Source organism: Dipodomys spectabilis, unplaced genomic scaffold (genome assembly GCF_019054845.1).
Source record: "Dipodomys spectabilis isolate Male_0828 unplaced genomic scaffold, ASM1905484v1 ptg000043l, whole genome shotgun sequence".
NCBI lineage: Eukaryota > Metazoa > Chordata > Mammalia > Rodentia > Heteromyidae > Dipodomys > Dipodomys spectabilis.
The window spans coordinates 24,201,029-24,225,600 of record NW_024870720.1 but is presented as its reverse complement, the minus strand read 5'-3'; the positions used below and the strand labels follow the sequence as shown (position 1 = coordinate 24,225,600).

Genomic DNA, 24,572 nt, shown 5'->3' with positions numbered 1-24,572 from the left:
AAAGGGCAATAAAGGTCTTTATGATGGTCAAACTGTTTAATATCTTAACCCTGGTTGTTTTGTTAGGTGAGCTTGTAGAAATTATAAAAACTAGAGTCACAAGTCATGTAGCAGTTGAGTCCCTGTAGAACAGGACAAACCTGGATGTTGGATTTTTATCACTAGCCTCCTGGTTGCGATATTATCTTAGTTTTTCCAAATGGTCCTATTGGAGAATTGGGGAAAATGAACAGTGGATCTCTACTTTTTCCTATTAAACCAACATTTTATAATAAAGAGTTCGGGAACTTTCAAGTAGGGGTAACATGACTAATGTCTTACAGAAGCTGTATGGCATACTTTCTCTTTTTTCTTATTAGGGTACCTGAAATTCATGCGAAGCAAGGCCAGGACATGTTGGAAATCTTACAAGACTGTTTTGAAGAAAAGAGTAAGGCTTTATTATTAGATAGCTTTGGAGGATACAATGAATCTAACTATATATTTGTCATGTGAATTAGTATCAAATGTAACAAATATGTTCTAGGATTTCATGTAATTTTGGGTATAAATATGAAATCCTTTTATATTACTGAATACTGATTAAAAACCATAATAATTTGATAGTAATTTTTTGTTGTTGTTGTTGGTTGTAGAGCTTGAACTTGGCTTGGGTACTGTCTCTGCACTCTACAGCTCAAGGCTAGTGCTTTACCACTTGAGCCACAGTCCACTTGCAGTTTTCTGGTGGTTAGTTGGAGATAAGAGTCACCAAGGGCTTTCCTGCCCCGGCAGGCTTTGAACCGTGATCCTCAGATCTCAGCCTTCTGAGTAGCTAGGATTACAGGCATGAGACACCAGTGCCTGGCTTGATAGTTATTAGTTATCTTTAGTTCTCTGTTTCTTAATTATTATATATAACAGAAAGAATTTTATATACAATTTGAGCATCCTTAATTGAAAATCCAAAATCTGAAATGTTCCAAAATCCAAACTTTTTTGAGTTTAGACATGATATTACAAGTGGAATTCCTAACTATAAGCCTATTTCATGCACAAAGTATTAAACATTGTATAAAATTACATCCAGGCAATATGTAAAAGGTATATATGGAACAAATGGATTTTGTGTTTAGACTTATCTACAAGATAAATGTGTAGAATTTTTTTGGGATCATTAGCACTTGAGGTAATCTTTGAGCTTACATCTATCCCTTTCTAAGGAAGTAGTTAATTATGGCAAAAACTTTCCTAAGTGCTGATCATCATGAAAAGAGTGGAATAAGAGAGTAGGCCAGCAAAAGAAATAAAGGAGAGATTGTGAATACTGTTGTTTGAATTTGTCCCTCAAAAACATATTGGAGCTGGGAGTAAGTGGCTCACACCTGTAATCCTAGCTACTCAGAAGGCTGAGATCTGAGGATTGTAGTTCAAAGCCAGCCTGGGCAGGAAAGCCCGTGAGAATCTTATCTCCACTAAACTACCAGAAAACCGGAAGTTGCGCTGTGGCTCAAGTGGTAGAGCACTTGCTTTGAGCTGAAGAGCTGAGGGACAGTGCCCAGGCCCATATATGGTTCAAGCCCCACGACAAAAAAAAAAAAAAAGGAAATTTAATTTCTGATGCACCAAGGTTAAGAAGTCAGATTTTGCGAGGTCCATTGCCAGTTACCAAAGTTCTTGAGGCTGTGAGTTCTCTGGCTCTCAGCTGCTCACAGTCTTAGCACTCTGCCTTGGTATGACATAACAAGAAGGTACTTGATAGATAGAATACCTGCTAGTAAGTAAGTACAAGGCCCTTAGTTCAGACCACACAATCAAAAAAAATTCATATTTTTTGTAAATCAGCAAGTCTCAAGCTTTTTTTTTTTTGGCTGATCCTGTGGCAAGGCCTAGGTGCTGAGCATTTTTTGCTCATGGCTAGCTAACTCATATCCTAGTCTCCTGAGTAACTAGGATTACACTCAACTACTGAGTATCAAACCCAGGGATTTACAGTCACTAGGCAAGTATTTCCACTGCATTACATCGCTATCCTTGCATGAGGTATCCTTTTAGAGTAGCACAGAAAAAGGCCAATGAAGAAAGTGCTCTGAAATAAGAGCTCATATATGTTTCTTCAAGAATCTTGTTTATTTTGCTTTTAGGTTAATTGTTTAAAGGTTTTTATATATTGATGTAATATTTAACATGGTATATATTTTTATATCATATTTTAAAGTAGGTTTTTGTGTTTGCATGTGCTCATGTAGAGCACATACTCAGTGCTTGGGTGCTGTTCTTTAGCTTTTTCACTCAAGGCTGGCACTCTACCACTTGAGCCACACCTCCTCCTGGCTTTTTTTTTGTTGGTTAATTGGGTGTAAGAGTCTCAGATTTGTTTGCCTGGACTGGCTTTGAACTATGGTCCTCATCTCAGCTTCCTGAGTAGTTAGAATCCTAGGCATAGCTACCAGATCCCAGTGCAACAGATTCTTTATGCAGTTATTTATGCATTGTATAAAGTCACTTTTAATTCTAGCCATTGGATAATATGTAGTATTTAATTTTTAAAAATTTCTTAATTTTCTTGTAGGTCTCGTCAATGATTTTATTATAAATTCTAAAGAATCCATGCATTGTTGTTCAGCAACCAAAGTGAAAGGCAGTTATATATGTTCACCAGGCAAAGAGGTAAGCCAAAAGAAGAATGAATATAGGTTTAAAATTTTAATAAGTGAAACTATACACAAAATACTTATGTATTTTTAGTCTTGTTCCTGAAAGAGAATACTATATTCTCATTAATTTTCTATAAACTTTGGAGGAATAGTATAAAAATCTTGATTTGATGTTACATAGGTTTAAATTGGGAGTTGAGAATTAAAATTACAAATTATAGCCATCATTTTCATTACTCTACAATGATAACTGAGTTTTAGGGAAATGGGAAACTATTAAAGTTTCTCGTTGATAAGTTTGGTTATTTTCTGAAGATAAAGGAACTATATTGCTGTGTTAGAAAACCAATCTTTCATTGTATATATCTTAAAAGAATGTTGATTTAAAAAGAACTCATTGTATACATTTGTATACAAAAGAGTAAATTTTCAATGAATTCTTTTTTTTTAGTGCTAAGTTTGAACCCAGGGTCCTACACGTACTAAGTACCCAGTCTATGACTGAGCTCTATTCCTAGCTACAAAGTATTCAAAGCTAATGATACAGAGACAAATTATTTAAATGTAGAAATGTTTATTAGAAAAGTCATGTACAGCTAGCAATAATATTTACTAAAAACTTGTAAATATGTAGTTACCATATGATGTGCACATATGTGTATGAGTGTGTGTTGTTTGTGTGTATGCCCACATATGTATCATGTGTCTCCAAGGAATGAAGAATGCCATTTCTTTCAGAATTGAAAGACCTATAATGTGATCAATTCATTTCTGGGATAATCTGACCTGATCATAAAGTATTAACTTTTCTGATGTGGTTGCTAATATTTAAGATATATACATCCATATTCATTCACAATATTTTCTCTGCTTCTTGAAGTATATCATAGGTATTTAGTATCAGTGTTTTGAGAGAAGTTCATAGTAGGCCAGAAACACTCCTCCTTGTAACAGTTTGAGACACTGAGCTAAAAACTATCCGCATATAATTTTCTTCACTTGTGAGGCAAAATTTCTCTGTGAACCCTAATCTTAGTGTCCCCTAACTTGTGGAAATTTTCTACTCTTACTGGCAGCATAGGCAATACTCTATGTGACTAAGAGAATTATTTCCCCATAGACTTAATTTGTGCCCTTCTCTGGCTTCCCATGGTTTTCTCTTACATATACTCTGATCAGTATATATTGAGTGCTCGAGAGAAAGGTCTACACCTCTTTGGAGTTTTTCACTTTGTGGTGTTCTCTGTTGTTCTATGCTTTACCCTGTAAATTCTGACCTTCCTAGATCCTCAGCTTTGCTTTCTCACCTGAGTGTTTGCCCTTCCTGTGCAGACTGATCAAGTAGTTTCTTAAGGCCTGTATTGTGAAATACAGACTTTATTCTATACTTTCCTAAGTTTTGACTTTTTGGCTTTTAGCTATTTCTTCTACCCTTTTATTATTTTTTTTGTCAGTCATGCGGCTTGAACTCTGGGTCTGGGCGCTGTCTCTCAGCTCTTCAGCTCAAGGTTAGTGCTTTACCTTTTAAGCTACAGCGCCACTTCTGGTTTTCTGGTGGTTTATTGGAGATAAGGACTTTCATGCCTAGGCTGGCTTTGAACCGCAATCCTCAGATCTCAGCCTCCTGCAGTTAGTATTACAGGCATGAGCCACCGGCACCCGGCCCTGAACTCTTTTACTCAAGGCTAGTGCCCTATCACTTTGAGCCACAGATCCACTTCTGGTTTTTGAGTAGAGGTAAGAGTCTCACGGGACTTCTTTGCCTGAGATGGCTCTGAACTGTGATCCTTGGATCTCAGTCTCCTGAGTAGGTAGGATTACAGGCATAAGCCACCAGCACCCAACTTCTACCTATTTTGCTTTTGTGTTTCTAATTCTATTTGTATTTGATTTTTTTTTCAGTCTTATTACCTGTTGGCTCTCTTATATGGGGGTTTATATATATATATATATATATATATATATGTATATATATAAGTATATGTTATATAGTATATTATGTATTTATAATTTTTATATGAACATATATATATTTGTGTATGTATATATGTGTATTTATATATATGTGTGTATATATAACTGTATCGAAGTTTATTAATCTCCTATTACTACTTAGTGTATACTACCAGCTAAAAATGTGTTTAATCAGAAGTGATAATAGAGTTAATAAATTTCTTAATACCCAGAGCGAGACACCACATCCAAAGTCAATTCCAGTTTCCTCAAGGAAGAAAGAAGCCTCTCTTCAAGGTATTGTAGAACCAACCGAAGCTGCCAGTAGACCAGGTTGGTAGTATTTTCAAATGTATTGTCTAGATGTAATTTTTTTTGCTGGTCCTTAGACTTGAACTCTGCCTGGACGTTGTCCTTGAGCCTCTTTGTGCTCAAGGCTAGTGCTCTATCACTTGTGCCACAGTGCCACTTCCAACTTGTTTTTGAGTAGTTCATTGGAGATAGGAGTCTCACAGGCTTTTCTGCCTAAGCTGGCTTCAAACCACAGTCCTCATGAGATCTCAGCTTTCTGGGTAGCTAGGATTACAAGCACCTGGTTTCTAGATGTAGTTTAAAAAGTTATAACTGATTATGGTGGTTCAGGTAGCAAAATCATGGCCAGCCTAAGGAGAATTTAATGAAAATATATTTTGATTTTCAAGTTCATAGTTAATGTTTTTTTCCTCTTTCCATTTTCTGCATTCCTTTAGTCAATATGTGTTACTTTATCTTTTCAAATTAGAAGGATTCCATTTGAAAGTAGTAGAGTCAGAAATTCAAAAGGAGAATCTAATTGTCTGCATAATCTTGTTCCTTAGTGCTCATAAGTGAAAACATATGCATATAAATATAAGGATTGATGTGTTTATATGTAAATATATATGTATTTATAAGTCCATAATTTGTGTGACATTTTTCCAAATTATAACAACACTATTAAATTTTGTTTTTTAACTTTTTATAATGAATACTTTGTATCTCAACTGATAAATATGTGATTTTGTATCACAGAGTTTCCTATTTTGGTTAAAAATCTTCTTTACCCTAATGTTATATGTAAAAACTCAAGCTTTCTTCTTTGTATCTTTTTTTCCCCCTCAGCCTTTAGTCTATCTGAGTGTTGGTATATAATGTATGTAAATCTTCCAAATTTTTCTTTAGATGGTTTATTAGATCTGTTCATTAACTTAGTAATATGGTCTCCTTTAAATGTACTATTTTTACTATGTATTGAATATCATATAATTCAATATGCTTAATAAATTTTGGTCAGTTTGTTTCTCCCTGTGTCGGTACAATGTTGTTATGCTGCAGATATGCAGTACTTATGTAAAAGTAACTAATCTATTCTTATACGTAGGAAAATACCAGATAAGAGATTTATAGCTTCAGTAGCTGGTAAGGTGGTTCAGTAGTAGAGTGCTTGCCCTGCATGCATGAGGCCTGGGTTTGATTGCTCAGCACCACATAAGCAGAAAAAGCTGGAAGTGGTGCTGTGGCTTAAGTGGTAGAGCACTAGCCTTAAGCTGAAAAGCTGAGGGACAGCATCCAGGCCCAGAGTTCAGGCTTCACAACTGACACCAAAAAAAAAAAAAAAAAAAGATAAAAAAGATTTGTAGCTTCAATATTTAAAGAGCTATTCTCACTTTACAACTAAAAAAAGAAATAATTGAAAAATGGGCAAAGGACTTGACTAAACATTTCTCCAAAGGAGATGTATCAGTGTTAATGAACTTCAGAAAAGATGCTCAAAAATCATCCTGCATAAAAGAAATACAAATCAAGAAACCAGTGGTATTTCACTTTTTGCCCACTGGGATAACTGATACCTGGAAACAGGGAAACATAACAACATATTGCTGAGGATGTGGATACATCAAAACTCTCATGCAATTTTTGGTGAGAATGTGACATTGTTAGCCACTTTGAAAAATCAGGTTAGCAATGTTAAACATAGGACCCAGAATTCTATTTTTTAGTATATACCCAAAAGAATTAAAAGAAAAGAGTTAGACACCTGAATAGTAATGTTAATAGGCTCTTCATTCACAATACCCTAAAGGTGGAGACAACTCAAATGTCCCTCAACCAATGGTATGTACAGAAAGTACAGTATTCAGTTCTAGCAAGTAATGAAGTTCTGACGCATACCTTCACATGTTGCAGGCCTCGCAGGTGTTCAGCCCAGGAATGTAGGAAATGAAGAGAAAACCCAATAGATCACATTGCCTGTTTGTTCCTCTTAAGTCTTGAGCTTTCTGGCTAGTCTCCTTTCTTCCTTCCAGCTTTCAGAGCCTTATGATTGTTGATTGATAGGTAATTTCTAAGAAAATTATTTGTACTCAGAGGAACAAGCAAGGAAATGACATTTCATTTAAGAACCCATACCCTCTTTTTGGTTCATTTAATATTAATAGTCTTTGCTTTTTAAATGTATAAATTAATATGAATAGCTAGCCATTCTTTTTTTTGACATTTGACACTTTAAGACTTAGGCTTAAGAGACTATATAAGCATATAAATATATTATTTTGCTTAGATATACATGTTTTGGTACATACATGTATGTATGTGTGTATACATATATATGCATATATATATCAACTCTATCTGTGTATATTTGTATTTATATATCTACCGTACTTACCAGTTCTTAGCCTAAACATAGATGAATCTCATGATTTCTTTATTTTCTTCATTCTAGCAATGTACAAATTTATTCCCATCTCAATACTGTGTCAGTATGTTTATGGGATTTCTGTAGTCAAGGATTTCTATCTTTCTAAAACTTGTTAACATAGACCAAATGCATGTTTCAGTTTATTGGTTTGATAGATTAGAACTTTAAAAGCATATATGTATTTTAATCATAGATATTTGATTCTAAATGTAGTAGTCTGAAAGCTACTTCTGATTAAATTATTGCTGAATTTTATAAAACTGATCTTGATATTTTTATAATTGACAATATCTATATAATTTTCTAGTTCATGTGCATGAAGTTCAGAAAACGTTGGCAGCTGATGTTGGTTCTAAAAATACACCTGACTCAAAAAAGAAGTCAAGTAAGAAACTACGTGATCATTACAGTAAAGCTAATGAAGAATTTTATATATCTGTTGGTTCACCTGTTGTTCTTTTGGATGGAAAAACATCTACAGTGCAAAGTGCTTACAATTTTAGAAATTCAGTAAATAGGCCGTCTTCAAGTACAGAAATTTCTCTTAAAACCAAAAAAAGGTAATTTCAATAGTAATAATCCTACTTTAATTTTCACCTTTTATATATATATATATATTTTCACCTTTTATATAGTTAACTCAGTCTTTTAATTTAGTTTGTAGAAGATTAAGGTATAAATATAAGAAAAATACACTTTGGGTATATGTTCAGTTTTTAATTGGTAAGGGGGGCTTTGAAGTATACTTCTGAGAAGTTAGAGGGTTATATTTTCTATAGTCTGGGAAATTTATTTCCTTTATGAGAGTTGTTTTCCATAATTTCTTTTTTTTTTTTTTTTTTGGGTCCAGTCGTGGGGCCTGAACTCTGGGCCTGGGCGCTGTCCCTCAGCTCTTCAGCTCAAGGCTAGCGCTCTACCACTTGAGCCACAGCGCCACTTCTGGCTTTTTTCTTTTTGCTTATGTGGTGCTGAGGAATCGAACCCAGGGCCTCAGGCATGCAAGACAAGCGCTTTAACACTGAGCCATCTTCCCAGCCCTCCATAATTTCTTAAATGAAATAATTAGTATTTTCATTATTATTTGTAATAGAAAGGAGGGATCAATATTTGAGGGTAGAAAAATACAAATGAGTTGTAAATCTGGTTCTGTTGTTTAAAACTTTTTTTTTTTTTTCTGTCAGTGGTGGGGCTTGAACTCGGCCTGGGCGCTGTCCCTCAGCCCTTCAGCTCAAGGCTAGCACTCTACCACTTGAGCCACAGTACCATTTCTGGTGGTTTATTGGAGATAAGAGTTTTACGGACTTTCTTGCCTGGGCTGGATTTGAACCGTGATCCTCAGATCTCAGCCTCCTGAGTAGCTAGAATTACAGGCATGGGCCACCAGTGCCCAACAAAGTAGATACTTTTGTTTTGGAGACCTTGGAAATAAAGATCATTTTTGTCTTACAAATCCATGATCAAGGAGTTAAGTATATTTTTTATAAGTGGTCTATGTAGTCACTGTCAAAGAGTAAGGAATAACCATAACTCAACACACCATGGGAACATTTAGTTTGTCTTGCTTTTAACTTTTCAGGTTAACCTTTGAAGGTAAAGATATGAAAAATGTAGAAGTAGAGAATAAAGTACCAGAAGCAACAGATAAAATTTCAGAAGGACAAGAAAGGAACTCAGCAGAAACATCTCAGACAGAAAGACAAGATTTAAAAAATGAAATTCAGCCACAGGCTAAGAAGAGTTTTTCAACATTGTTTTTAGAAACTGTAAGGAAAAAAAGTGAATCTAGGTGAGTTACCAGGAAAATGTCTTTGAGATATTTGTTTTTTTCTAATCTATGAATGATATCCAAGGATTACTAGTATTATTTAACTTAGAAAACTTTTCATTGACAGAGCTACTTTTCCTGACCTAGAAAGAGGGATAATCTAGTAAACCACCCCACAAAGCCACTCTTTAATTGATATTAAATTAGAAATGAAAGAAAATGAGCTCAGGCATGTTTTCTAGTTTGTGATACCAAGAAATAAAAGCATGTTGAAATAAGGTTATGTCATTGTTATCATATTAGTGCCACCATTCATTCATCTTTGTACAACAATCCTGGCTGCACATTTCAGAGTTAACTAGAATTAATGGCAGAGAGGGTTATGAGCAAATTATTGGTATAATAAGCTTTAGCTTTGTCAGCTTATCTTTAAGGCTTTCACTTTCCTTAGGCACCAGTTTCTTCCTACTTGGACATTCGCATGTCTGCTTTGGAAAACATTTTCCCCTTGTCATCTGTGAGCCATCATTCTTTTTTAAGGTCTGTAATCAGTTTCTAGTCTTTTTCAAGTTTCTCTTCAGTGTTCTAAAAGTATTTTATTGCCTTACAGTTTTGCTTTCTTTTATATTTCTAATTTAAGACTTAAGGGAAGTACTTCTCTCAAGGAGTTCTTATATATTTTCTGTGATATTTGTTACAGTGTAAACGTACTAGGGTGTTTCTGTAAAACCATGTTGAGTGAATGGATGAAATTCTTTTGTCTCAGTTCCCATCGTTAATTTCTCATAGTTATTCTTTTTTTATGTGTGGTTTTTTTTCCTGTGTAGGTCCTGGAACTTGAACTCAGTGCTTGGGCACAGTCTCTTAGCTGTTTCTCACTCAAGGCTAGTGGTTTTCAACTTAAGCCACAGCTCCATTTCCAGTTTTTTGATAGTTAATTGGAATAAAAGTCTCACAGGCTTTCCTGCCTATGCTTGTTTTTAACCATTGTTCTTAGATCTTAGCCTTCTGAGTACCTAGGATTACATGTGTGAGCCACTGGTGTCTGCTTCTCATAGTTCTTCTTAAGAATTGATTATACCATATCTGAAGTTACTAGATATTTTTAATTTTTTTTTTGTGAGTCATGGGGCTTGAATTCTGGGCCTGGGCGCTGTCCCTCATCTCTTCAGCTCAGGCAAGGGCTCTACTGCCTGAGCCACAGCTCCACTTCTGGTTTTCTAGTGGTTTATTGGAGATAAGAGTCTATGGAGTTTTCTGCCCAGGCTGGCTTTGAACCGCAATCCTCAGATCTCAGCCTTCTGAGTAGCTAGGGTTACAGGCATGAGCCTGTAATTTTTTTATAAACTAGTGAATAAAATTAATGTGATATTTTATTACTATAGCCATATGTAGCAATAAATGATTTCTTGTGCTTTGTAGCATGATTGCTTTCTTTTGCTTATTTTCTTTTTACTTACGTCTCTTGCATTTTCTCAGAAACAACTTTTATTCCATGTAGCTCAGATATTATGAGATGTTTGCTTGTTTTTTATTTAAGTAGTTGACAAAAGGAGTTTCAGTTCAACATGGCAGTTTGTGAGTATAGTTCATCTTGATCAGTGTCACCCTTTTCATCATCCTCACAAGGCCTTTTTCTGTTGTGCCTATCCAGAAGTGTTCTTTTTTCTTTTTCTATTCTGAACAGATTTAGAGAGTTCTTGTTCTTTTGTTGGAGATAGCATCATTTAAAAATTAATACTGATTCCTTGGTATAAATTAATACAAATAATATGAACAAAAGCAAATTAGATTTATTTGTAACTATTTTGCTATTTCTTTTTTGCCAGTCCTAGGGCTTGAGTTTAGGGCCTTAGTTCTTTTGCTCAAAGCTAGCACTCTACCACTTGACCCACAGCAGCACTTCTGGCTTTTTCTGTTTATGTGGTACTGAGTAATCAAACCCAGGGCTTCATGCATGCTAGGCAAGAACTCTACCACTAAACTACATTCCCAGTCCTGTTGCTATTTCTTTAAATGTTGAAAATAATGTATCATCAGCAAGCATTCATTTTTGTTGTATATTAGATTTTAATTATGTTTCTTTTTTCTGCCAGTCCTGGGCCTTGAACTCACTGCCTGGGTGCTGTCCCTGATCCTGTGTACGCTAGGCTAATGCTCTATCACTTGAACAATAGCACCACTTCCGGCCTTTTCTGAGTAGTTTATTGGAGATAAGAATCTTATGAATTTTTCTGCCCAGGATGGCTTTACACCAGGATCCTCAGATCTCATCCATCTGAGTAGGTAGGATTACAGGCATGAGCTACTGGCACCTGGCTCTGGATTTCACTTTTCTAAAATAAAACCGCAAAATTATAGAAAGTTGCACTTATTAGAATATAGTCTATTTTGTAGTATATTTACTACTTTTTATGATGAGATTTATCAAGAGTTTGAGACCAGAGAAGTAAAAAAGGCATTTTCATTTTCAAATTGTTTTATAATACACAATCCTTTCTCTTCATACATGAAAGAAAAAGATTAAAATATTTCTCTTCTACCTTTGCTTATATTCTGGCTAAACTAATTATCTTTCTTTACCTAAATGGAAAAGGTAGAGCTATTATATATATACTAGTTGGAATTTTTATGTTTGTCTTACTTTTTGATTTGTGTATCTCATTGCAATATGTGGTTTAAACATGTCAAAAAAAACCAAGGAAATTAAAATGGAAAATGAGTGTGTCACCATAGTTCTGTCTTCAGGAAACTTTTCTATCTAATTAGAGAAGTACTGGCGCACTAGTCTTGTTTCTACATCAGTAATCATGTGAATTGTTTTGTATGTACTTAACATGTACATGGTTTTATGACTGTCTGAGAATTAGAGTTAGTGTCATTGTAAACTGCAGGATTAGAGTTAAAATTCAGATCCCAAAAGGCATCTATACAAAGAGATTATTTAATATTACGAGAGTAGCCTTTATTTCATTTTTTTCTTTCGTTGGTTGTGGGGCTGGAACTCTGGGCCTGGGCACTATTCTTTGGCTCTTCAGTTCAAGACGAGTGCTCTATACCTTGAGCCACAGAGCCACTTCAGGTTTTCTGAGTGGTTTATTGGAGATAAGAGTCTCATGGAATTTCCTGCCTGTGCTGGCTTTGAACCATGATACTCAGATCTCAGCCTCCTGAGCAGCTAGGATTACAGGCATGAACTACCTATACCTGGCTTTCATTTCGTTTTTATACTTACACATTTATGGGTTCTAAGTTTTGGAGAGGGCCCAGTTTTAAAAAGTTCTATGAACCTATTAATGTTATAAATGACAGTGATCAGATAAAAAAGGTGAAGATTAACAAGATTAAGGAAAATTTCAAAGACCTTTGAATTTCTCTTTTACAGAAAATACAGATTTTATTTCCTCTATAGGGTATTTTCTTTACTTCCAAAGGTGGAATTTTGTTTTTTAATCTGTTAAAATAATATCTTGTTTTAGTCCCATTGTTAGGCATCTAGTAACTACTCCACCTCCTTCATCTCCAAGTGATAAGACGTTAGAGGATGAATTTATAATTGATGACTCAGATAGAAGTTTGGCCAGTCCATCTTGGATTACAATACCAAGAAAGGGTGTACCTCTGAAACATCACACAATATCTCCAAATGAGAACTCTTCACTCATTCAGGATAACAAGTCAAGAGGAAAACAAAAGAGTATATTACCTAAGACTTTGACAAGTGACAGACATTCCCGTAAAGCTCCCTCAGTAGAGAAATCTCAGCCCTCTGGTGAAAAAATACTGGGACCGAGTTATACCTTGATAGATGAATTAGAAGATAATCATGCATCTATGAGATATAAAATGTGTTCTAAAAATGTTGAAAAACATCCTAGTAGCAAAAAGACTATAAAACAGAAAGAGAGAAGATCATTAAAGGCCAGCGTGGTTGAAGAACAATGTGATATGGGACAGTGTGAAGATGAAAATAGAAACATGTCACATATTGCCCAAGACAAGTTAAAGAGAAACTCAGGAAGAAATATGGAAGATTGTGAAGAGACAAAAAATGATCACATTTCTGAAAAACAGACATTACCTGTGGGTAAGTGTTTATATTAAATGTTACTGTGAATATTATTCCACTATTTATCTTTGGGAAGTATGGAAACCAAACCTGTGTTTACAAAATGCCTCAAAACCTAATAGATTGTTTTCTTTTTGTTTTACATGTAGTTCAATTCCAACTCATTTGGTTTTTGTTTAGTTTCTAAGATAGCAACATATATGGAGAAGTGAAAGAGAAAGATGAATAAACTGGTTAGTAAGACAGGACTTCTGTTGCTAACTAGATCATTTTAGTGGGGTGTATAGACAGATAAATGTACAAGATGAAATAGGAGTGGATAGTTTTTATATCTTTGTATTCTGTTTTAAAATGTAGAAAGGCACCTTTTATTTTCAGAAGCTTTTGTATCTACCTTGTCCCATATTTTTAAAAATTAATTCTATTTATTACTTACTTATACTCTTTTTAGTTCCTAGTTTTTGGCCATTTTAAGAAAATCTAAAGAATTAGACTAATCTGAGAGTGATAGTGGCAAAAGTTTTTCCTACTACTTTCTTACATGACATATGAACTCACAATGTTTAAAGGCAAATTTTGATTCATAATTTCTTACAAAAAGACCTATGAAGGATATTATGCCTTAAAGATACTTACACTTGAATGTTGTTAACAAGTATGAAACATTTATTGAGTACCTGCTATATACCACATATCAACTTCCTTCCTTCCTCCCTTCCTTCTGTCTCCATCTTTTCCTCCTACCTCCTGGTACTGGGATTTTGATTCAGGGTCGGCACTTGCTAGCTAGTTGCTCTATCATTTAAGCCATGATTTCAGCCCCTCTTCCCCCTTTTTTTAACCTTGGCTTGCTTTTTGCCAGGTATGAGTTGTGGACCATAATCCTCCTACCTCTTCCTCTTTAGATTTCAGATATACATCTTTGTTTTGTTTTGGCAGAGCTGGGATTTCAACTAAGGGCCTTGCTCTTTCTAGGCAGATACTTTACCACTAACTCCTTTTGCTTTAGTTATTTTTCAAATAGCATATCCCATTTATTCCAGGGATGGCCCGGACTGGAATGCAGGTACTTACAACCAGACTCAGCTTATTGGTTGAGATGGGAACTTAGCAGAGGTCAGAATTTTCACAGCACTGACAGTGGTTGTAGTCTCTTCTGGTGGCTCTACTAGAGAATCCTTTTTTCTTTTCCAGACTTTTGAGCCACCTGTGTCCCTTGCCTGATGGTCCTCTATCATGAAAGCCAAACATGCCAGTCTTCTCACATTTTTAATTTCTTTTGCCTCTTCTATCATTCCATTTTTCCCTAACTTTTTTTTAAAGGGATACATGCAATTTTAAGGACCCATAGATTGGGCCAATCTGGATAACCCAAAATAATCTCATTTCAGAGTTTATAATATAATCACATTTATCCTTTTCCAAATATTAGATTGCTGAAAATTATTTTAAAACAAAAAGCAGTAATACTGTATTTTAACTGATGTCATTGGTAAATAGTAAAAAGAAACATTTTTTTTCTTGCTGAAGATATTTGAATATTTTAGAGTTATCAAGTAGTGTATAAAGTTTGCATTTAATTGGCAGAAATTTAGAGAGGTTGTGTTGAAATGTGACCTAAAAAAAAAAAAAAAGGGAAAGAAAACCAGGCATGGTGGCACAAGGCTCTAATCCTAGGTAGTTGGGAAGTAAACTGGAAGATTGCAGTCAAGCCCACCAAGGCAAAAGAAGTTTGTGAAACTCCATCTCAAACAATGGCTGGATGAGGTATTGTTCTTCTACATCCCCCCAGCTATGCAGAAAAACACAAGTAGGAGGATTGAAGTGCAGGTGTAGGCAGTGATATCTTCCTCAAAATTAAACAGGAGAGAAAGGTGTTAGAAGTATTGCTAACAAAAGCCTTGAGTTCAACCCCCAGTACTGAAAAAAACAAAACAAAAACCCAAAATAAATTCCCAGAAAATAAATGTAAAAAATTCCTAATATTGATAGTTTTATTATTATTATTTTTTTGTCTGTCATGATTGTCTGAAAACTCATACAGATTTAGGATTGTTTTTATGGTTTCTTTATTTAAGGGAGCAAGAAAAAAAAAGGGTGCACCAAAAAAGATAAAGAAGTAACAGAAAAGAAAGGTAATTCCAAAGGGTCCAAGAACAAATTTGTTCCTGAAGAAGTGACCTTTAGTATCACAAGAAGTCGAAGACTTTCCAGACGTCCATCTAATTGGTGGGTGGTAAAATCAGAGGAGAGTAAGTATTTTTTTTTAAATTCATTATCTTTAAGTGGTTGTACAAAGAAGTTCCCATTTTGTAAAACAGTATATGAATACAAAGTGTCTAATAAGATTGTCACTCATTGTTCCTAACCCACCTCTTCTCTCCCTTTTTTTTAATCGAGATTAGGTAATTACACAAATTTCACATATTTCACAGTATTGTGTGGAATAGTGATACTTTGTTAAAGTCACAAACACATTTTAACCTTCACAAGGCAAATTGCCATTTTCATGGTCTATAACATTTGTGAATTCTATGAGCTTTGACAATACAATTATTTCTTCCACATCAGGTGATACTTACATTTTTATTTAAATTATGTTTTTTGAGAGGTGCAAAGTATTCTCTATAAAGGATTTTATGTGTAGCTTTATATTTCTATTATATAGGAAAATCTTGATAGGACAAAATTAAATTGGATTATCAATAGAAATAGTAAGGCAATTGAAGATTCTTTGATATTCCAGCATATACAGTGTTCTAGATATGGAGATATGCTATGAAAAACAAAGCTACAAACTGAAAGTTCTTGTGAAGTTTACATTGTAGTTGGAGAAGACTGGAGATTAATAATTCATAAAGGGATGATAAGAAAAAATAAAACACAAGGATAGAGATGGAGGAAGGGGATTACAAAGATGGGAGTAGATGAGAAGCTAGAGTTAGATAATGTTTTTATAAATGTACTCATAAATACGACTTATGAAAGCCAATATATGAATAAAAAGAAAGCAATAACTGAGGGAATGGAACATTGCAAGCGAAGGGGATAGTATTTATAATAGTCTTGATGGAATGTGTTTGGCAAGCTGAATAATATCAAGACCACCAGTGTGGTTGGAGCAGATTGAACTAGAGTAGAAGTCAGACAAGCCATGATAAAAAGAGATTAGATTAAATGTATTTAGAAGTACTGGCGGATTTAAATAGCCAAGTGACATAATTGAGTCATCTCTTGATGGATCATTCTTTTTTTTTTTTTTTAATGTTTTTTATACTGTACAGAGGGGTTTCAGTTACATGAGCAAGGTAATGAATACATTTCTTATCAAGCATTGTTGCCTCCTCCTTTGTTTTTCCCCTACCATCCCTTTCCTCCCACCTCCTCAACTACCCCTGCCTACGCATCCCCCCCCTCGCCTAAATTGTAAGGTTCATTTTTCAGCATAGCGTCTTGTAGTGGGTCAACCTGTATCCCTATTTAAACAATTTGTTTTTTCCCTTCCCCTCCCAAAATTATACCAAGATCAAATACAGTGAAAACAGGGGTTATACTGTGGGGGAGGGGATGGATCATTCTTAACTGCTACAAAGGAAAGATGAAAGCATAAAAAAGAAAGTGTGGTATATTCAGCAGATTGTGGAAGAGAAGCTGAGAATTGTTAGTTTCAGGATTTTGGGATTTTTCTTTGAGAAAGTCTTACTTCATAGCTTAGGCTCAAATTATGATCTGCCTCTTCCTCTCATAGAACATACCTGGAATTTCTGGTATGTTCTATACCTGGATAGGATTTAGGATGGTTTTTGAAGGCAACCAGAGGAAGTACTAGTGGATTAGAAGGGCAAGAGCCTACAATTACTCATAGCCTTTTACTTCTCCTCCCTTTTTTCCTGAACAAATATAAGAATGAAATTATTTAGTGAGATAAAGTAATACCAGAAGAATATTTAGGAAGTTTTTGTTTCTTAATTTCAAAGTATATTGAGAAGATTTTTAGATCACTAAGTGAGTACTTGCCATGAATTTAAATCAAAACATTCTTGATTGACATCAGCAAGTATTACTTCATTGTCTGCAGTACTCCTTGATCTTTGTATCTATCTATATATCAGTCTGTATGTCTATTTGTATTTAATTTGGAGGCAGTTTTGGAGTTTGATTTCAGCCTCACTTGCTTTGCAGGTACTCTTGAGCCACTTGAGCTACATGTCTCTCCCTTTTTGTTTTAGATTATTTTTCAAATAGTGTCTCAGTTTTTGCTTAGAGCTGGCCTGAGACCAAGGTCATCAGACGTAACCTCATGCTTAACTCTAACAACAGGTCTATGTCCCTGTGCTCAACTTGTTTTGTTGAGATATATGTCTTCCTGACTTTTTTGCTCTAGATGGCAGCCTCAACCATGGGCCTCCCAATCTCTACCTCCCAATTAGTTGGAATTACAAGTGTGAGCCACTGGCATCTGGCTGATGTGGTCCTTAATGGTCTAAGGATTGCCTTTATAGAGAGCCAGTGCTTTAGAGGACCTGTCATAGTTAATACTTTTCTGAGTTTGAAAGAAGGTGTTGAGTTATGATTAATGAAATAAGTGAATTCTAGATGTTGAGGTATTTTAGACTTAATTGTGAAGCTATAGATATTGAAAGGTTTTTTTGTTTTTGAATTAGGTTCTTAATATTGCTAAGGCTGATTTCAGGTTTGTGAATTCAGGTGATCACAGGCTACAGTGTCTTGGCTTCTCACTACATGATTTTAAAGCAGAATTGTAATGATTCAGGTTTCATTTTCCAAAGATGATATTCTTAAAGTACAATTGAAATACAATGAAGAATGAGTTAACAGTGATACAGAAATGGTTAGGAAACTGTTTTAATAATCCAGAAATGAAATGATGACCTTTTCTGATGACACACAAGAGAACTTAAAATAATCAGATTTAAAATCCATTAAGAGACCAGTGCTAACAATTTAAGAATTGATTGTAAATATGGGCAAGAGTCCTTTGATGACTCAGATTTGTGATTTAGGAAACTGGATAGTTTGTTAAGATAGGAAACAGATTTAGAGAAGAATAATTGTTAAGTTTTATGATATCAACATACAGATATTTATTAAAACTAAGGCATTATTCCAAACAAAGGTTACAGAGTAAAAAAATCTGAGCTGGAACTTTGAGGAGTACCAGATGTTAAGGATGGTCAGAAGAAAGAGTATGAGCAGAGCTAGAAACTGTTATTTAGGAAGCTCGTGAACGATCTAGGATCAAATGTGGAAACAAATTGAGTCTGTGAGAGTGTTCTGGGTATAAGTGGTTACATGTAAATGTGATGATGGTAGTTCATTGAGCTAGATCATCTTGACAAATATTTTGATAACTTCAAATTATCATTGAATCTTTTAGGTCCCATTCATGGAAATTCTCCAATAAGAAATGAATTATCACTGAATTACAGCAGTAGACAAAAACCTGCTAAAAAAACAAATCAGTCATCTAAAAATGTTGGTAAAAAATCTGTTTCATCAAAAAAGCAGAAGAAATCTACTCAAGGAACCTCAAAAGTACAGAAGTCTTTAAAGATTAAAGATTCTGGAAGCCATGATGAAATTTCTGGTTCTTCTCAAGATGAGCCATTGGAAACTGACAAGGCAGAACTGGCTAAGAAGAAAAATCTTGATTGCCCTGGGTAGTTACTTTTGTCTGTTATTTAATCATTTACAACAGAGTATAAGAACACTTTTTTCTATAGAGCTATTATTATATTAATGCATCCTCTGCCATATATATATATATATATATATATATATATTTTAATATATTTTTATTGTGAAAATACTGTACAGAGGGGTTACAATTACATGGGTAAGATAATGAGCACATTTCTTATCAAGCATTGTAGCCTCCTGCTTTGTTTCCCCTTCCCATCCCTTCATATCCTCCACCCACCCTAGTCCCCCCCGCCCAAAGTTGTAAAGTTCGTTTTTCGACATAACGACTTGTACATCTCATTGTTGCAATGGGTCCTCCTGTATCCCTGTTTTAACAATTTGTTTTTTCTCTTCCCCTCCACATATACCAACATCATATATAGTGAGCTCTGCCATATATTGAGTGACACTTCGTCAAAGTGCTGTTCTGAACTTAATTTCTCGGTTTAAAATGGGGAACAATTAATAGCACGTAGAATTGAGTGTTGTATTTTAATAGGGTATTGTTACCTCAGAGTTGCTTTTTTTTTTTTTGATCCCATCGTGGGACCTGAACTCTGGGCCTGGACACTGTCCCTCAACTCTTCAGCCCTCTACCACTTGAGCCACAGCGCCACTTCCCGCTTTTTTCTTTTTGCTTATGTGATGCTGAGGAATTGAACCCAGGGCCTCAATACATGCAAGGCAAGCACTCTACCACTGAGCCATCTTCCCAGCCCCAAGTTGCTTTTTTTTAAAAAAAATATAAAAAATGCATGATATAAAATTTATTCAGCACCCAAGCCCAGAGATCAAGCCTCAGGACTGGGGGAAAAAAAGTAATTGTCTTAATAACTTTTTTTTTTTTTTTTTTGGGTCCGGTCATGGGGCTTGAACTCTGGGCCTGGGCACTGTCCCTCAGCTCTTCAGCTCAAGGCTAGCACTCTACCACTTGAGCCACAGTGCCACTTCCGGCTTTTTTCTTTTTGCTTATGTGGTGCTGAGGAATCGAACTGAGAGCCTCATGCATGCAAGGCAAGCGCTCTACCACTGAGCCACCTTCCCAGCCTTCTTAATAACTTTTATGTGTAGAGCTGTCTGTTCTCCCAGCTTTTTTGTTTCGGTTCTTTTTTATAGAGGGTCTAGTATTTTTGCTAGAGCATATAAAACCTTATACTGTTATCTTACCTACCCTCCTATATACCTAGAATTGTAGGTACATGCTGCATTTCCCATCATTGTTGAGATGGGGGTCTCAACTAACTTTTTTTCCCGGGCTGACTTCCAACCAGGATCCTGCTGACATCTGACTTATAAATAGTTGGGCTTATACATGAGACATTCTGCTTGGTTCAATTTTTGAGTTCTTATAATATGCCAGGTATTTGCTAAATGATAGATGCTTTTAGTGAATTCTTAATAGTCTTATCCTTATTAAGTACTGTTTTATATTTTCTTGTTTTTTGCTATAACATGCATTCAACAAATATTTTATACCTGGTATGCTAGAAATATACTGAAATACTCTGGAAAGCAGTATGGAGGTTCCTCAAAAGATTACACATAGAGCTCTTCCATGAAGTAAGCCAGATCCAAAGAAACATAGGTTCCGTGGTTTCCCTTATTTGTAATAATTAGTATACATCAAGGATAATCTTTGCAGACGAACAGAATAGCTCATTAGCTATGTGCATATGACCATATAAGATGATGCTAAGCGATGATGCTTGATTTGATGGAGCTTGTCGACAAAAATATCTGTTTATATAGAAGTCTGCTATGCTCTGGTATCAAATATAAGTAAATCTCTGCTTCATAAAATCTCCACAGGAACCCTGTTTTGAAAATAATGTCACTATAAAGTGAGTCATCTGAAAAAATATGAACATAAAAATAAAATTATATAGCAATTCCTATTGCTATATGATTTTGAAAGAGAAATAGTGATAATTACTAATGAAATCATAGTTTAATGTTCACTTTACATCACACACATCCACATACACACCGTACACCCTTAATGAACTACTGACTTAAATAGAGGAATATGTTTTAAACAAACAAGGCAAAAAGTCTTACTTTTGTGTCTGAAATAACCTGTTTAAATGTATATTTAATCAAAATTCATGATAAATATTTTCAAAAAATCTAATCATTAGCAAATATTACAATGAGAACTCAGTCATTCCACTTGCTGAAAACTAATATGCCTTCTAAAGCACTCAAAATGTGTTTTAGGGAAACTATGATAATTATAATCCTGACCAAATATGTAAGGCTGCCATTTCATTTTCAGTTAATTAAATAAATACTGTTGTGCTTACAGTCAGACAGTAAGCAAAGGTTGCAATTAAAAAATCACACACGACTCTGGGATTTGGAATTAATAAAACGTACTTGTTACTGCATAAATAGGAAAGAAAGGCTGTGTAAATAGATTACTTAAAAAGGAAAAGCTTATTACTCAGTATCAATCTTTTATACTACCTATTATCCCTAACAGGTTTTCCAGTGATCTAGTAGTTCAACTATTATATTTTATCTTTTCTCATACCCATATTTGATGTATTATCTAACAGGTCCATTTGAAATATGTAAGCTAAATTGTAACAAGAGATTACATTTCATTAGTACCTCTGCTAATAATATAAGAGCTCAAATGATTTCATTGGCATATCACATCAATTCTATAGGAAAGGCAAGAAGTTTAACTTTCTGTAGTTCAGAACTGGAACAGGCCCTAAAGGTACAGACTTGTGCTGATGTGACCTGCCAAGAGCAGGTCCTGAATCTTGGAAGGAAAAACAAGTCTCATACTATGAATATGAGCCTTACTTACCAGAAGCAATACAAAAATAACTAATACAGCTATAGAGGCTCTCCAGTTCTACCTATAGCTGTTGATGAAAGACACATATATCAAATAGGCTAAGATTTGAAAACATTTGATGATGGATACAAGCTTTTTATTATAGGATGCTTTAAATGCTTATACATGCTTGTAATACTTGATGAAAATATTATTTTTTTAAAAAAGGATATTGCCTAGAATATTACAAAAAGTTCATGCTGGAAGGAACCCTAAAATTCACATGGCCCAGGTCGCAGAGCCAGAGGCCCCAAAACAGGTAACCAGAAATCAAAACTAAAGGCCAGTTTCTCTAATCTGCACAGCTGTTCTTCAACCCCTTGCCTACATTATGTTATGCTTTGCTTTTGTTTCTAGCTCTTCATAGTTAAGTGAAAATCTAAATATTAAAAATTTTAATAATGGGAAAAAAAGATGATGCTAAGCGAAATGATCTCCAAGATATGGACACAAGCAGTTTCTTTGTTGTTGTTCTCAATGTACTATGAGATTTCTTTTTTTCTTTTGCATTTTTTTTCCTCCTATGGTTTACGCCCTGTTATCAGGCATTGTATAATTTATCTGAATTAGGGAAGGGAAAGATAACAAAATGGTGAGATAAAGGACACCTATGCAATAGTGATACAAGACAATATGTTGGAAATGATCTTGACAACTTGGGAGGAGGATTGGGGTGGGAGAAAAATGAGGGAAGGGGTAACAAATTAGATAAGAAATGTAATCACTACCTTACTTATGTAAGTGTAACCCCTCTGTACATCACCTTGAAGATAAAATTAAAATAAAAAATAAAACAAAAGATGATTGTTAAAGCTGGTGCCTATCGCTCATGCTTATAATCCTGGCTACTCAGGAAACTGAGATCTAAGAATTGCTTTTTAAAGCCAGTGGAGGCATGAGTCTGTGAGATTCTTGTCTCCAAATAAGCCACCAAAACACCAGATAGAGCTGTGGCTCAAGAGGATGAGTGCTAGCCTTGAGCAAAAAAGCTTAGGGTTAGCTGGTCGGCCCTGAGTTCAAGCCCCAGCACAGACACATGTGCATGCACGCGCATGCACACACACACACACATGTGTGCACGTATACACACAAAAAAAACTAGACAGAGATGAGCTGTGTTCCTCTGTGGACCCTATTGTCCTCTAAAGTAGACAGAGTATGAATATCAGTGAAAACAATTTTAGTTATTTATTGATTTCATAGTGAACTGTAATAGATTAAGTATATCATAAGCTGCATCTAGTAATGTTACCCACTGTCCTTTCCTCACTACTTTCTTTAAGTCTAGGTTTGCACCATTTCTCTCAACAGAAAGTTGCAAATTAGAAATTTTGGTAGGTTCCCAGAGTCTGTTTTGTTTCAGAACTAGTTGAATGTTAGGACCTGAACATGGTGAGCTGATATTAGTTCTAGCCAATATTACATACATTGTTTATATGTACTCACCTGCATATTGTTTCTGGAAGAGAGTTTTTGCAGAATTATGAACTGTTTCAAACTTTTTATTTTCACAGAACTACTGGATATTCCAAGGATCAAGATGCACTGAATGTTCATCTAAAATCTCCTACCAGTGAATATCCATGCAACATACCATTAGTGTCTAATTTGGATGCTGGAAATTCTAAAGTTTCAGATTTGGAAGAAAGGTATGCATATTTTCTAAGGATAATAGGATTTACTTTTTATATTAATTATCCATTACTGTGTAAGCTATTTTGTAAGCTTTTTAAATTTTATTGTTTATAGTTTTTGTGGGTCAGAAATCTGGTAGAGTCTTAGTTATTTCTAGCTTAGATATTTTTACAAGAGAGCAATCAAGACATCTTTCAGTTTTATAAGTCCTCTAAGAGTTAATGAGTCTAAAGAACCCCCTTAGCTGGATCTCATGGCTGTTGACTAGAGCTATATATATTTTATTATATATATATATATTATATATATATATAATGCTGTGATAAACATAGTTGTGCTGGTAGCTTTAGTATGGCCTTGTTTGTGATCATCTGGGTGAATGCCCAAAACAAGGCACTTTTAACACTTGAGCCACACCTTGACTTCTCTCTTTTTGCTGTTTAAGTGGAGATAAGAATCTCCCAAATTTGCCTGCCCAGTTTGCCTTTGAACCATGATCCTCAGATGTCAGCCTCCTGAGTAACTGGGATTAAAGTATGAACTAGCGGTTCCTGGCTTATACTCCCTGCTATTGTATTCTGTTCCTTAGCAATAATTCACCACAAGTCCAGACTACATTCATGAAGGAGGATTCTATCTTTTGAAAGGAAAATAATATCAAACAACTAATAGATAAAACAGCTCAAGTTAATCTACTTGTATTTTATCTGACTTCACTTTATAAACCTTTCACAAAGGGAATGAAAGATAATTTATAGCAAACCTTTAGAGCTTTTAAGAATGACAGTTTTCTTTATTCTTTGGGATTTTCAACTACCATATCTTGGATTCTTTTTTTTTTTTTAAATTCTTCCCTCCTGGGGCTTGAAATCAGGTGCTGTTCCTGTTCCTGTTTTGGTTCATGAAGTGCTCCACCACTTGAACCAGCTTTTTTTTCTTCTTTTTTTTCTTTTCTTTTTTTGTAGTTTATTGGAGATAAGAGTCTCATGGACTTTGCTGCCCAGGCTGGCTTTGAACCATGGTCACCCTCCTGAGTTGCTAAGATTATAGGTGTGAGCTACCAGTGCCTGGCTATAGCTTGGATTTTTTTTTTTTGGGGGGGGGGGTCTGGTCGTGGGGCCTGAACTCTGGGCCTGGGCGCTGTCCCTCAGCTCTTCAGCTCAAGGCTAGCGCTCTACCACTTGAGCCACCTTCCTAGCCCCAAGCTTGGATTCTTAAAAAGAAGAAAGATCTTGAACTAGAAT

The 24,572-nt window shown here is 35.1% G+C and overlaps 1 protein-coding gene across 2 annotated transcripts in view; it reads left to right on the top strand.

Moving 5' to 3' along the window:
- The window catches only part of Cenpc (centromere protein C), a 48,796-nt gene that overhangs the window by 5,400 nt on the left and 18,824 nt on the right, over positions 1-24,572 (top strand). For both annotated transcript variants that reach the window (XM_042678316.1, XM_042678315.1), the window contains exons 3-11: positions 360-430; positions 2,552-2,649; positions 4,823-4,922; positions 7,616-7,868; positions 8,885-9,094; positions 12,553-13,160; positions 15,221-15,394; positions 18,541-18,823; positions 23,208-23,342. In XM_042678316.1, the coding sequence (XP_042534250.1) occupies positions 360-430; positions 2,552-2,649; positions 4,823-4,922; positions 7,616-7,868; positions 8,885-9,094; positions 12,553-13,160; positions 15,221-15,394; positions 18,541-18,823; positions 23,208-23,342 (1,932 nt within the window). The remainder of the gene's footprint in view (positions 1-359; positions 431-2,551; positions 2,650-4,822; positions 4,923-7,615; positions 7,869-8,884; positions 9,095-12,552; positions 13,161-15,220; positions 15,395-18,540; positions 18,824-23,207; positions 23,343-24,572) is intronic.